The sequence below is a fragment of the Talaromyces marneffei genome, chromosome 6 (assembly GCF_009556855.1).
Source record: "Talaromyces marneffei chromosome 6, complete sequence".
In the NCBI taxonomy this organism is placed as follows: Eukaryota; Fungi; Ascomycota; class Eurotiomycetes; order Eurotiales; family Trichocomaceae; genus Talaromyces; species Talaromyces marneffei.
The window spans coordinates 306,783-321,262 of NC_072353.1; the positions used below are offsets into that span (position 1 = coordinate 306,783).

Consider the following 14,480-nt stretch of genomic DNA (forward strand, 5'->3'; position numbering starts at 1 on the left):
ATTATGTATTGAAATAAAATGTAAACGCCAATGCAACGCACCCAAGTCATAATCCATGAAAATATATGCAACTACCCAAAATAATGGGACAATCCTTCGTATATAGAAAAAATAAACGCTGAACTGGGGGCAGATCGTGCAACGGTAATACCACAACCACGATACAGCCCTTTTAACCCTTCATGTTGCCAGACCGATTTGCCAACTGTCCAGAATGATCGGTTTGCGGACGACAAAACTGAAATTTCTTCGGTCTGCATGCGAGACTTAATAGTGTCGGCGGGATAGAATATAAAGTTATAGCTGACGCCGGCAGTAGCGCCGGCGAGCATTTGCTGCCATACTGCCAGAGGGGTTGACTCTGACGACTCAGAGGTTGGAGGGGACGACCTTCGAAAAACAGCAGACACAGCTTCATAACTGCCAAACCAAGCTGCTGAGCCTCCCGTCTCTCGTATCAATGTACCCATTTGTCCCCGCCACAGACCAAACATTCCATGATGTCGGAATACGGTTGCTATAATCTTCAACGGACCTGGTTTGACGGAGGTAGTGGTGCTAGGGACCTGCATTTTACACTTGACCAGTTCAATAGGCGTCAATAGAACCGACGTAAAAGCACCAGACAAAGCACCACTGAGCAATAAACCACTGTATGGGAGAGGGTCCGACGCGTAAACAGTCGACTGCAGCAAATTCTTCGCTATTCGATAGCTAAAGAATAGACTGCTGTTTTCGACGGCGGCACCGGCAAGAGGGGCACTGATGCCTCGGTACAGACTGCGAAAGCCATCGGAATGTATGGACTGGCGGAAACAGTCGAGTGGTCCTGTGTAGCGGAGCGGGACCCCGTGAGGTTGCGACTGGAGGCGGACTTTGATCGTATCGAATGGGTATTCGATGCATTTACCGGCTATACCAGCAATCTAAACAGTTAGCTTTCACTTGGCAAGAAGATAGTACAACATACCGATCCAAAGGTGACGTCTTTGAGAGCTGTCTGGCCAGAGCCTTGCGGTAGAGGGGAAGCGATTTCTACTGGCATTTCATCGCTGTATGCAGCATGGTCGATAGTCGCCATGTGTGTGTGGTGAGCGCAATGTAGGAGCTAGTCCGCCGGGTATAAATGGTAAACAAACACTATGGGCAGAACATGGCATTAAATATGTGTGCGAAAATATGTATGAGGGAATAAATAATAAGAGGAGGTGGCCGCGAATCGGGTGGATCAGGCACGAGTCCAATATAAAGAGCCAAGCTCGAAGAGGTAACAGGAACAGCGGAGAATAATGGACGAACGATTGTAGCCGAACGAAAGTAGGATATAAAGTATCGGTCAGTAGTAAGCAATGTGTATGAAATAATCAGAGTGGAGAGTTCCGACTTCGCACATTACTCGCCGATGGTGTCAAAAGGCGTGCAACGAGCAGGGTCGCATCACATGCAGGGTGTGGATGGGATTTTCACGAGGGAAACGCGAAAACGCTCAACAGGTGCAGACTTGGCCTCAGCCCACGCAAGAGAATGGAGCTGTATGGGGCTGGCCGGGGGATGAGTTGTGGGAGTTGAACGAAAAGAAGAGAGAAAGAGAGGGGATCGACTTTTCCAGATCGATCGGACGGAGGGAGATGATTGGGCGTGGTACAGGCACTCACCGCCCGAAGTGGCGCTAGCGGGGTGGGACGAATGGTTTCTCCGAGATCCGCTTATCTGATCGCGCTAAGATAACTTTGGTAGAACTTTTCATTCGGCTCTATTTGGCTAACACTCATCGGAGTCAACACAAGACAACACAATCCACCATGTCGGAAGTGGCAGTCCCAGTGCCCGGTAGCGGCAAGACCGAAGTAGGGATGCGCAAGAATGGTGCTTCTTTCCCCCTTTGTATATCGACGATCTGCTGAGAAGCTAATGACTGACTAAATGAGAACAGGCAAGAATTGGCGCACCCCCAAAAAACCCTTCCGGCCCACCGCCGGCCTCAAGTCATACGAGAAGCGACTCCAAGACCGAAATAACATGGCAGCCATGAAGGAGCGCGAGAAAGAAATGAAGGACGAAAAGGAAGCCGAGCGACAGGTACATTTTTCGCCTTGAATGAAATGTTGGACCACGCTAATTTATTCTCTCAATGCAGAGACACATCCAAGCAATCAAAGACCGAAGAGCCGCCAAGGCAGAAAAGGAGCGATACGAGAAGATGGCCGAGAAAATGCACAAGAAGCGAGTTGAACGAAGAAAGCGCAAGGAGAAGAGAAATAAATTGTTGAATTCTTGATCAAGGATCGATATTGCATGTTGGCCGTCTGGATGAGAAAAGCACTACAGGAGGAGTTTGGAGTTTTTTTTTCCCTCTGTCGAATATGATTCCCTGAATATATCTTTTTTATTCTATTTGATTTGATTATGTGGTGTTGAATCTTTTTAAATGTAGTTGGAATCATGCCTAAAAACATGCGTAGTCTGGTTACGTTACGGTAGCGTCCGCAGCCGAGGTTGGCCGTGACGTCTTCATCTCCAACCTCATTTGTTCTGTCTCGGCGCCCATGGCGGTTCACCAACGCGCCTTCTACCTAGTGTTAATAGACAGCTCGAGGAAGGAAAAGACAATATTCTCCCTATATGGCCACCATTTTTTATACCACATGACGCTCGAATAGTGCATACGACAACAGCCATGGACAAAGGCGACAAACCATCGGGTCGTCTCTCGACCTCGAGAACTTTCCCCGTCAACATCCACCACCGTCACCGCTCCGAAGTAACGCGCCCATCAAACCATAATCAGTCTCAAAGCCAAAATCAAAGTCAAACACGCAACGGCGCACCCGAGGAACGACAACCGTGGCCCCGGAGGTTGTTTGTCGATACATCGGATCTCGAGCCTGCGTCCTCGAACGAAAAGACTGCCAATAACAATAACAGCAACGACAATAGTAATAGCAGCAGGAAAAGCGAAAATCAAAAATCACACCGATACTCGAAATCGCGAGACCACCGCCTCCCCCGAGCCGTGAATCAGATTGCTTCCGCCGGCGGAGCAAGAAATCTCCTACCCAGCCGCTCATTTCATCGCCATACCCAAAGCCATGGCCATCCATATTTCGGCGGCGGTGGCAGCTACAGAGAAGGGCTGCCAGAACTTAGCTTTCTGAAGCCGACAGCCACGAAAGAAGATCCGTCACGGTCTTCGAGTGCGCAGAGGAATAGCGGGAGTCGAGGGACTAGCCTCGTGGTTACGGAGGAAGGGGATAGTGAGGCTGCGAGTCAGAGGCTAAGTTTGACGACTATGGTTGGCAAGGAGATCAAGACGGCGGAGGATTTGAGTTTGGCGAGACAGGAGCGTGAGAAGGGAGAAGAGTATGTATCCCAAGTTTTTGGAGAAAGTGACTAGAGGCTAACTTGATGCAAGAATGCTACGGTCAAAACTGGCGAGTATAGGCACACTCGCAACAGACATCACCCGCCGATTAGATTATACATACTACAACCTCCTCGAACGCATATCGACTCTGTACTCAACAATCCACACGTTCCAGGAACTGGTCGACTCTAGCGGAACGCTGCACGAGACATTCCAGCACGACACTTCCACTCTCGAGTCGGATGTACATAAAAAACTCTCAGAATTTGCAAAGTTTGACCCCCAGCGTCAGAGGATCGATGAGCTGGAACAACGCATGAAGGCTGGAAAACAGAAAATGGAGAATTTGGGGGAAAGACTTGATAAAGTCCGAAAGGAGATTGAAGGGTGGGAAATGAGGGAGGGAGAGTGGCAGGCGAGGGTTACTCAGAGGTTGAGAGTGTTGGGGGCGTTTGTGGTGAGTTTGGCGTTGGTGGTTATCGTTGCGTATGTTTTGAGGTCTACCCCGACCACAAGCACGGGGACACCGCTATCGGTTCAGGATTTGAACTCGAGGATTGAAATGTTGTCGCAGTTGCATTCTATGCCTGATACACATACGGACAGCTTGGATGTCGACGTGGATTTGAAGACGTTCCTGAAGTCGCCGCTGCTCATGAAAAGTACAACGGACAGTGAGGAGACGATCGACCATCATGAATCCCCGATTACAGAAACAGATACTCATGCTCACCAAAGCAACAGAAACCGCAACGGCAACAACAACCCAGCAGATCCACTCCACCTATTCGACGAACTCTGATTTCAGATACCCATTTCAAGCATAGCATAGCATAGCATCGCATAGAATAGCATAGCATGTAGTTATTAACTTATACCACAATCACAACGCCACGCAAGCTCAGGTCCCTAAGTGGCAGCCTTCTTCTTCTTATCCTCGACCAACTCCACATTATCCTCCGGCACCTTATCCCCGTGTATATCAACCAACCACTCAAACAGATCGTCACTAACATCGCCCTGAACCGTAATCTCCTCCGCGCCGGCCGCGGACTTGGTCACACTCGACCCCGTCGCAAACTTCTTGCCTAGCTCCTTGGCCACTTTTTTCAGGTCCAATCCGAACTGTTCGAGGCCGATAACGACGGTGACGAATTTCCGCTTGTTGCGCTCGACGCGCTTGATGATTATCTTGGAGGAGGCGAGGCGTTCTGCGTCGCGGGTTTCGGCTTGTAGGGCTTTGGCTTCTTTTTTGGCGGCGTCTTTGGCTGCTTTTTCGCGGGCTGTGATTGAAAGTGTGGAGAGGTTTGCGTTTAATGCTTCTATTTACTGAGTCAGTATCTGGATAGATGGCTTATTTTTGGTGGGGGATTGGAATTGGGGGAGGGGGTTCAGATGGGCGGACCTTCAGAGTATAGTTGCTCATGTAGGTCTGGATGAGTTTTTTGGAGCCATTCTTCGCATTTTTTGGATGTGCCGCCGAATTCGCAGTACTGTCCCACACCACGGTCATTAGCACCTAATTGTCAATCATGATTATGATGAGAGCTCAGGGGGGGAGGGGAATGTCTATACCTCTGGTGGAAGAGTGCATACTTTCCCAGAAGAAAAAAAAGTCAGTATGCATTGTCATTGCGGGGGATGTTGAATTTCGGACTGATGGACATACCGCCACAGTAAACGATGTGTCGTGCGTGAAGTTCTAGGGGTTGGTCGACTTCAGCCATTTCTTTTCTTCCTGGTATAGTCTGGTATATATGGTATGTGGTTGGTATATGTGTGGTTGGTGATTGGGTATATGATGGTTAGGTAAGGTAGGAGGAGCTAACTAACTAATGAAGCTATCGATATCGATATGATTGATTGCTTGGCCGGCGTTCGTTGGCGGGGTGGGGGAGACGTGATTGGCTGAGAGGTTTCTACATTTTACTGTGTATGCCCTTACAAGAACTTCATTTCTTCGTGTAGCAGCTACTTCAGAAGAAGACTTTAGTTGAGAAGATTGTTTGCTTCAGTTCTCGTGGACTAGGCTTTGTCATTCTGAGGTTTGAGTGGTTCATATGAGCACATAGCTACACCGATATACCAGGCACTATACATGGGGGGGTACAGCATTGATCGATGGTGCGATCGATGACAGGAATTCTGTCTTCCAATCCATACCCTAATCTATAGAGGATGACGTGATTACCATAAACGCACGAAGATCAAGAAAATACATTGATTGTCCTATAGTTAGAGGGTATACTGTTATGTAAAAGATGGTGGACTTCGCCCGACTTAGAATCTAGTAGGACAGAACAACAGTTGCCCATTGTCAATTGAACCTAGCTTGTTCAATGTCGATCGTTGCTGTATTTTAGCCATCATTGATTGACTCATTCGTATCTATGTGTCAATGTCAATGTCAATGTCAGTCAACGAGTGGCGAGAACAATGGCAAATGACGCGCCAGGGGTAGCGTTGTGACGATATACGCCACTGCAATTGGATTGACCAGCTTGTCATAACGCTGTATCATCATCTATCGTCAGCATGACAGTCGCCAAGTATAATGGGCCTGGACGATCATGGATGCAGTATCTGTTTGCCTGAGTCCCTTGTACAAGTCCTAGATACGGTGCTTCGTTGCATGTCCGTGCGGCTTGGCAGACATTCTGTGTTTGTGGCGAATGCCCTTCTCCTCATTTATGTCTACTTGACAACGGCGTTATCTGTGCGTGTGCAGACATTCGCATTGAGTCTGTAGCTCCGGATTGATAGACCTGGCAACTTTTTAAACCATCTGTAGCTACGTAGCTATCAGCGCACATCGGAGGCCGACAGATGTACGTACATGGTTTCCTGTACGTAACTGGCTGGCCAGTCAACTAAGTTAACTATAATTTCCGCATCAAGTAAGCAATGATCCAGTCAATCGGCTGTCTTGTAATTCTTCCGAATCACTAGCAATCCGCACAGAATGAGGGGCGGCTCAAGCACAGACATCGTGGCACATCCAGGGCCCAAAGCTGGTAAGGTGATTGGCTGATAAATTAAGCCGAGCAAGGCGTCTCGGCTGGTGAATCGAGTGACTGACACAGAGACACCAGGATAACAGATGAGGGCTGGACGGTCGTCGGAAGGCGGGAGACAGGGATTAATAGACTTGACGAGGGTATATGCTGTACGCCATGGCTCGGATGCCCAGGTGTTGAAGAGAGAGGGTTGTCGCATTTCGGCGGGTAGCGAGGAAATCTGTTTCATAGCGGTGATCTTAAGCCGGTCAATTTAAACATGCGTAACGGTAACTATATACTTGCGACAACTCTCACACATCCATTAATGCTGGGAAATGGGCGTATCCCTGGTTGAAGCTTGATAGCTATCGCAAGTATGTACGTATCTTGATACTAATCGTATGCAAATGCGACCGCTGGTGTAAGGCAGACATTCCGTCGACGATACACACAGTACGTACATGAGATGCTGCCAGTAAGTTACGGAGTAAGTGTATGTATGCATACGCTAAAATGATCTAGAACGGGGATGCCCCCCCCCCCGGGGCGCATTGCTGGGCTGAGCCCATCGTGCAATGCATGAAGCATACGCATCCATGGATAGAGATAGACTCATGGATGAGGAAATGATAGCGCGAGTTGGCCAATGAGACAGTCATGGCTCGTATGATGCGAGTCAGCGAGGGTGTCGCGAGAGAAACACAAAGAAAACAGGGAACTGATGTTAATTTGCACCCAATAAGCAGCCCGAATTGAGCACACAAGCATATTTCGAGAGTCTAGAGTCGTCGTCTCTACTAAATCTCGACGACAGAGACAGAGCACATTACATGGATATTGACAGTGACTGAATCTCAGGATGCCTGTACCGTAGGAGTAATCGAGCTATTTATCAAAACATAACTTATCAGAAGCAGCCCGGAGCAGCGAACTCCAGAGCCCAGACTCCGTCGAGCCGATTCCAGGAATTGCAGCGGGTCGCCGGCGGTCTGGCTGGCGAGAGAGAGTGTCCGTTTTCATCAGCGACGGCTATAGTGAGGGTGTATGTGTGTTACATCCATCAACACGGCATGTCACTCTGCAGTGTTTGCGTGTTTTATGGTTGTTCGCACGACGACTGTGCAAGAGTGACTGTTACGCTGTAGTGCGAAGACACAGGAAGAGAGAGAGAGAGAGAGAGCGAGTCCGGTCGGACTGAGCGTAATATTCGTCGTAATGTGCTACGACAAGAATGTCCAGGCCCGTACGGTCGGCGCGCTCGCAGCCAATCAGCGGCTCCCCCTCTAACTGCGTCTGGCTAATCCATACACCGATTACGGTAATTACGGGTTACCCCTTCCCAGGCAGCACGGGCTACCAAAGCTGCTGCTAACTGTGCAGACTCTCTCTGGTAGGCCACGCAGGCTAGACCTACTCTGGAGTACAACGAGCGCCGTGCGGTGGCGGTCTGGGCACGCCGCCCGGCTTTTTTCGACCTGCACGCCTCTCTGTCTATCCCTGCGGGAGACCGACCTATTTACTGCGTACTCCTAGAACTAACTTACCTTACTCTACATTGACATTTTCACTCGCTATCACTCGCTTCCTCGTCGCTTACACCACTACCACCACTACCACCACTACTCAGCTCAACTTTCCTGCTCTCTCGCTGACATCCACATCATCTCAATCAAACACCTGTCCAATATCTACGCTACGCACGTCCAACCAAAAACAATGCCGAGGTGAAGAGACCGTCGAACCCGGCACAACCATGAGCACTCTGCTTGCCACCACTGATAGGGATGACCTAATCTGCCTTCCCTCGCTACAACCGCGCTTCATCGAAGAAACCGAAGACCTGTACAACAAGCCCATGTCTGATTACTTTGAAGACGCAGAGTTCTCGTCGACCGCTACATCCAAACTCAACTTCCGCCCCGCGTTAGTCTCGCCGGTCTACACGCCCACGCTGAGCAGTTTGTCGTCGGAGGTAACGTCTGAATGCGGCGGCGATGAGTTAGCATTACCAGCGTTTGAGACGGAATATGCCGCCGACAAACAAGAAGACCAAGAAGAAGAACAAGAAGAACAAGAAGATGGCGGGCTATCTACACCAACAACCACACAGACAGCAGCCCCGGCTAACACCATACCAGATCCCTTGTTGCGAACCTCGAGTGACGATGCATCCATAGAGTCTGAGCCCGAAAGGCATGTTGACTATCTGTCGCACGACTGGAGGGAAGAAGATATTTGGACATCGTGGCGCTATGTCGTGACTCGAAGGGATCGGTATAGCAATGGAGTCAGATTAGAGAATGCCTCATGGCGGACGTGGGCCAAATCCAAGTATGGCCTGCGGACGGTATCGCCGGAGACGCTGAACTGGTTAAAGGACTGCGACGTGACGTGGCTATACGGTCCTTTGCAAACAGACTTCAAGGAAAGGCAAAAGCCTCCCCCACCGAGTGGGTTATCATCATCGAATTCGTTCTTGGACCGGAAATCAATCCTGAAGAAGAAAACGGCTTCTGAAGCTATCTTGCAACGTTCATTATCGCAACACACGCTATTGAAACATGCCGGTGCTATACTACAAGCACAAAAAGCTGGAAATTACTCGCGAGGCAAACCAGCATTTGAACGGACTACATCTGATACGGGCGTTCCCTTCGCCCGCATACTCGATTATCCATGCACATCTTCATCAACATATTGCACGCCGTTAGAGTTAGTATCATCAGGTCTAGTCTCGCCGAGTGAAAAACGGCATATCCACTTTAACAACGAAGTGGTACAGTGCATCGCAGTCGAGGCCAAGGACTACGAAGAGCACGATGTTGATCCGTCGTTATTTTTCCTCGGAGAAGAATTCGACAATGAGTACCATGAGTATGGAGACGAAGACGACCACCACCACCACAGATACTACAACAACTACAACGATGACAATGACGACGACACAGAGTCCGATGAAGGAATTGTCATGATGAAGCAGGTTAGTTCTCGAACATCTCCGGTAGGAACGACAACATCATCCACACCCGTATCATCGCGACCTACGCCGAGGAGCAGTACGAACGGCGAAAGCAAGACAATTGCGCCGTTACCCCCGACGACGTTAAAGTGTCGATCGGACACGCCAGAATTACCGTGGAGTTCGAGTCAGGATGATTCACGGACCAAACTGTCTCCCACGCCGTCGATAGAGACTCTCCGGCCACCGAGACCGGAAGCGAACTTTCTCCTTGACGACGAAGAAGATGAGCAAGAATCATACTTTAACTTCAATACTAAAAGATCACGGCGACATACATATGACTCTAACAACCGACCATGGTTCGTCAATCCTGAAGATCGCCAGGAACTAGAATTTAATGATGGCGATAACGACGGCAATACCGGAAACCTTCATCTCACGCCATCTGGGATGTTCATGCCATACGAAGAGGGCGAAGAAGCGTCGTACACAGGCATGTTTGGCCGAATAGTCGACACCGTAAATACAGCCCGGGACATTGCGCATGTTATATGGAACGTTGGCTGGAGGAAGTAATTTATCTATTCCAACGGCATCTTTGATTCGATTCTTGTATTTATCTTTTTTTTTTTTTTTTTTTTTTTTTTTTTTGTTTTTTTTAACGTCAGGCCGGATCAAGTGCAGCGTTTTTTCCTGTCTGATTTATGAACTTATGATCTCTACGTACTATCGATATACGCCTACAGTTCTAGGTGGTTGGTTGGACATACTTAATCAGTTACAGGAGTTGATGCATAGCCAAGTTAGTGACTAGTTATGGAATAAAAAGCAAGTAATTCAGTCAATCAGAGAGTACTACTAGCCACAAGCAACCATCTCAATTATCTTCCTCTCCCTCCCGGATATGTCCCTTATGTGCCCGCTCATCTGGTGGGAGAGTACTAAAGAATCCCTAGCGCAAAGTACCTAAATTCAAATTGTACGCAGCAGGCATATAACATTCCACAAACGAGATAAATTCCTCATCGGACCAGGGCTTGGTCGATTATATAAACCCACCGTATCCAATAACTTAGTGCTCAACTCTTTAACCTAACTACATAGCCCTAAAAACTAGTCAACATGTCTCCCGCCCAAAGCTCCAGTGTCCCCAGCTACAGCATCGCTTCCATCCCCGCGGATGGAATCGGCCCAGAAGTCATCGCTGCAGGCATTACAGCCCTCCAGGCTCTAGCCAATACACTCAAGACATTCACGCTGGACTTTACGCATTACGACTGGAGCTCGGAGACGTACAAAAGGACCGGCAAATACATCCCAGATGGCGACTTGGAGCAATTGAAGAAGCACGATGCGATCCTGTTTGGTGCTGTGGGTGCACCTGGTAAGCCTTCGCCTGTTCCTAGATCGTTGAAAAGAAATGGGAGAAGCTCATTAGATGGATAGATGTCCCCGACCACATCTCCCTCTGGGGCCTACGACTAGCCATCTGCCAGCCTCTCCAACAATACGCAAACGTGCGACCTACCAAGGTCCTCCGTGGCACGCAGTCCCCTCTCCGCAACTGCGCTACGGGAGACCTGAACTGGGTCATCATCCGCGAAAATAGCGAAGGCGAGTACGCCGGTCAAGGTGGTCGTTCGCATCAGGGTCGTCCCTGGGAGATTGGCACCGAGACAGCCATCTTCTCCCGCCATGGCATTGAGCGCATTATGCATTTCGCCTTTGAGACTGCGCAGCAGAGACCGCGCAAGTTGTTGACCGTGGTGACCAAGAGTAATGCCCAGCGCAATGGGATGGTGCTCTGGGACGAGGTTGCGAAGGCTGTGTCGCAGGATTTCCCGGATGTGACGGTTGACAAGATGCTGGTCGATGCGATGACTGCGCGCATGGTTCTCAAGCCGGAGACTTTGGATACCATTGTGGCTACGAACCTGGTATGATCTTACATCTTTACTCCGAGAGTACGTACTCCGTTAGCTATGAAAACCAACTAATGTATATATCTACTATGCTGTACACAGCACGCCGATATCCTCTCCGACCTCGCAGCTGCTCTGGCAGGTTCCATTGGTATTGCTCCCACGTCGAATTTGGACCCTACCCGCCAAAACCCAAGCATGTTCGAGCCCATCCACGGCTCCGCATTTGATATTACCGGCATGGGAATCGCCAACCCCGTGGGTACCTTTTGGACGGCAGTGGAAATGCTCAATTGGTTGGGTGAAAAGGACGCTGCTGCCAAACTCCTTGATTGCGTCGAGAATGTGTGCGAGCAGGGCGTTTTGACGAGGGATTTGGGTGGGAAGGCGACTACCAAGGAAGTTACAGAGGCGGTTGTTGCGGAGATTCAAAAGTTGAACTACCTAGGTAGCGTGTAACTAACTATATATTATTAGAATAGAAGAGTAGAAGAGCTGAATTTTTTTTATTCAGCAGCCAAATAACTAGTTAACTAGTTATCAACTTTTTCAATGTTGTAATCAGTCTGTACTTGGTAGACCTAACTATTCAAGTCAGCCACTGACTGCATCTCATACGATTCATGAATGGAATAACAAACATCACGAGAATAGAGGATTCGGATTATATACAATTACTTTCCCTATATTTCTACACAAATAGACGAGGTATCACTGTCCAACCAACATATAAACAAAACGCTAGATTAAGCAAACGGTTAAACACCCCCAAAGACATCATAATAATAATCCTCATCTAGTCCCTCCCTACTCGGGATCTTGGGTGTCTCTCCCACAAATGCCGCATCATCGAACCTCACGTTCAACAATCTGATTTTGAGGCCATAATTGCTGATCAGATTCACAAGTTTGTTTGTCTCAGATGTGATGGGTTGTTGGTTCAGGAGCATGAGCAACCCGTCTAACCATTCCGAGGCGATACTGTGATTTTGCGGACGGAGTGTCAAGAGCGGGATTTCGCGTTGTGTTGTTTTGCTGCCGGTCCTTGTGTGGCCGGATTCTTTGTTGGTGGTTGCCAGTGATTTGGGGCCAGATGATGAGGCGATTGTGGGTGCGTAGCCATGGATAGTAATTTTGGTGGATGATGTCGTTGTCGCTGAGGATGAGGATGTGCCCGGTGGAGGGTGGAGAGATGAAGAGTTGCCGTTGCCAGGAGTTGTCTTGATGGTTGATCCGGAAGAGTCATCTGATGAAGCTGAGACGTTTGAAACAACCGAAGAGACGATAGATAGGTCGACTAATTCATTAGTTGCCTGCCTTATTATACCAAAGGGGGGAAAAGGAGGGACTCACTCTTGTTAGACAGACTATCCAATGCAGGCGCCGTCTCTTTGATGGCGTCAAAATCACTAAAATGCAAATATCTCCTATTATGCGACAATTGCACGTATTTGTACCCTTGTGACTGCTTATTCTTCGAGTCCGCGGTTTTGATAGGGCTTGAGTCCTCTGGCCTCGGCGACGAGACAGGCTCATTCGGAAACCAAGCTCCCTGTAAAAGACATCGGATTCTCTGCTCTTTTACGAATTGTAATGCTTCATGCTGCAATTCATCCCGGACTTGTCTCAAATGCTGGCCCCAGGCATCTTCGTATGTCAGTTCAAGCAATTCCATTTGCAATTCACGTAGGCGCTGATATTCAAAGTCATCTAGCTCCTCTTCAACGTCCTGCACATCCTTTGTGCGTGGTGCGCCGCCGACAACAGATTCTACCAGGATGCGCACTAATTCCACAATCTTGTCGAAATCGGCAACTTCGGCACTGGTCGCTTTCCACAGACGAAAGAAAGCCTGCAAAGACGCAACATGGATACGTGACCAATGCAGTAATAACGGCTTAAAGACCTTGTCGAAATTCGACCGTGACTCCAGCACTAGATAACTCTTTGCATCATCCGTGGCTGACTTTTCCACCTCGAAATGCTCATATAGCACAGATGTAACCGCCAACGACGCCCTGGCAATAGGACATCGCTGTTCAGCCGGTTTCGCAGATTGTTCCAACAACATTTTCTGAAAATCATCTTGGTGTTTCCGTACGTAGTCCGTCAAGTCCATCATGCCCAAAAATCCCATTTCATGAAACTCCGCAGCGGGGCTTTCACTCTGAAACCCAAGTCGTCGCCATTTCTCCGGGTTATGTTTGCGTGATTTCTTGATATCGTTCTCACCCGCAGTAGCACTATTCTCGGACGAACCACCAGCACTACTACCACCTGATTCCTTCTTTGCTGGGTTGCTGGCCAAATGAATCCCCTTCAGCGCGCGTCTATGATCCGGCTTTTCCAAATCCACAGGCACATTCTTCCACTTCCTCAACAACAATTTCGTCAAAGACTGAAACTCAATTAAAGGATGCGCATGATCCTGCAACGCACTCCCTTGCATCAGGATATATACTGCCCGAATGACCCCTAAATCCTGTAATCTTTTGATGAATTTCGGCCACTCCGACTCTTCGTCGTTGGTGATGGAGTCGCGCATTAATGAATTGATCAGCTGTAATGCATTAGCGCATAGCGCATGATCGGCGGATGATAATCTGCTGACTAGCATCTCGAGAAATTGTGGATGTTTGTCAATGGCGGGTTTGAGGGCTCGGAAGCCATAAACCTCTTTTTCTTCGGGTGGTGATTGTTCGGACTCGGATCGAGGAATGTGAGGATGCGACACAATCGAGACGAGCATGGCCATTGCTCCACGGAGGATATTGACGAGCGGATGCGTCACGATCAAATGAACTATCTACAATTCTTAGCACTCCCCTTATCCTCCTTCAATAACAGATATAGAAGGGGAAATAATACCCTCTCAACAACCTCCTCATCCACAAACTCCCAGCCTTTATCAACCTCCAACAACCGTGCAAAGCTCGTAAGGCTGTATGCCAACGTATTCCCCGTCGTCGTCAAAATCAAATACCTCAGTTTACTCAGCCCGCCTTCCGCGATGAAGATGTCGGCGAACGAGGGGTCGCCGATGCTGCCCTGGAGTTTGAAGGCGGCCATTTTGCGGACGGCATCTTCGTCGCTGGCGAGGCGGGCCACGAGGTCGGAGGGGTTGAGGGTTTCCATGTCGTCTGTCGTGGTTGTGGTTGTGGTGAACCCTGTTCGCGTCGGTCGTGATAGATTGATTGGTGGAGCTAGTTAAATATTTTATAAATGCCCGTCGC

At 48.9% G+C, this 14,480-nt stretch overlaps 8 protein-coding genes across 8 annotated transcripts; 4 read left to right on the plus strand and 4 right to left on the minus strand.

Annotated features, from left to right (window-relative positions):
* Window positions 1–71: 71 nt before the first annotated feature.
* On the minus strand, window positions 72–1,081 carry EYB26_007621 (uncharacterized protein; the record flags this gene model as incomplete). Its single annotated transcript, XM_054266886.1, has 2 exons — window positions 72–926; window positions 971–1,081. 2 exons carry the CDS (start codon window positions 1,079–1,081, stop codon window positions 72–74), a joined length of 966 nt encoding a protein of 321 aa, XP_054122861.1.
* Window positions 1,082–1,802: 721 nt separating this feature from the next.
* EYB26_007622 (uncharacterized protein) lies at window positions 1,803–2,278 on the plus strand (the record flags this gene model as incomplete). The annotated part of the gene is made up of 3 exons (XM_054266887.1): window positions 1,803–1,866; window positions 1,934–2,079; window positions 2,138–2,278. 3 exons carry the CDS (start codon window positions 1,803–1,805, stop codon window positions 2,276–2,278), a joined length of 351 nt encoding a protein of 116 aa, XP_054122862.1.
* Window positions 2,279–2,677: 399 nt separating this feature from the next.
* EYB26_007623 (uncharacterized protein) lies at window positions 2,678–4,166 on the plus strand (the record flags this gene model as incomplete). The annotated part of the gene is made up of 2 exons (XM_054266888.1): window positions 2,678–3,360; window positions 3,413–4,166. 2 exons carry the CDS (start codon window positions 2,678–2,680, stop codon window positions 4,164–4,166), a joined length of 1,437 nt encoding a protein of 478 aa, XP_054122863.1.
* Window positions 4,167–4,273: 107 nt separating this feature from the next.
* On the minus strand, window positions 4,274–5,091 carry EYB26_007624 (uncharacterized protein; the record flags this gene model as incomplete). The annotated part of the gene is made up of 4 exons (XM_054266889.1): window positions 4,274–4,686; window positions 4,770–4,857; window positions 4,940–4,959; window positions 5,034–5,091. 4 exons carry the CDS (start codon window positions 5,089–5,091, stop codon window positions 4,274–4,276), a joined length of 579 nt encoding a protein of 192 aa, XP_054122864.1.
* Window positions 5,092–6,277: 1,186 nt separating this feature from the next.
* On the minus strand, window positions 6,278–6,580 carry EYB26_007625 (uncharacterized protein; the record flags this gene model as incomplete). The annotated part of the gene is made up of 1 exon (XM_054266890.1): window positions 6,278–6,580. The coding sequence occupies one exon, from the start codon at window positions 6,578–6,580 to the stop codon at window positions 6,278–6,280; it is 303 nt and encodes a 100-aa protein (XP_054122865.1).
* Window positions 6,581–8,116: 1,536 nt separating this feature from the next.
* EYB26_007626 (uncharacterized protein) lies at window positions 8,117–9,901 on the plus strand (the record flags this gene model as incomplete). The annotated part of the gene is made up of 1 exon (XM_054266891.1): window positions 8,117–9,901. The coding sequence occupies one exon, from the start codon at window positions 8,117–8,119 to the stop codon at window positions 9,899–9,901; it is 1,785 nt and encodes a 594-aa protein (XP_054122866.1).
* A 546-nt stretch (window positions 9,902–10,447) lies between these two features.
* Window positions 10,448–11,706, plus strand: EYB26_007627 (uncharacterized protein; the record flags this gene model as incomplete). The annotated part of the gene is made up of 3 exons (XM_054266892.1): window positions 10,448–10,709; window positions 10,772–11,262; window positions 11,350–11,706. 3 exons carry the CDS (start codon window positions 10,448–10,450, stop codon window positions 11,704–11,706), a joined length of 1,110 nt encoding a protein of 369 aa, XP_054122867.1.
* Window positions 11,707–12,005: 299 nt separating this feature from the next.
* Window positions 12,006–14,382, minus strand: EYB26_007628 (uncharacterized protein; the record flags this gene model as incomplete). The annotated part of the gene is made up of 3 exons (XM_054266893.1): window positions 12,006–12,544; window positions 12,601–14,053; window positions 14,116–14,382. The coding sequence occupies 3 exons, from the start codon at window positions 14,380–14,382 to the stop codon at window positions 12,006–12,008; spliced, it is 2,259 nt and encodes a 752-aa protein (XP_054122868.1).
* Window positions 14,383–14,480: the final 98 nt, after the last annotated feature.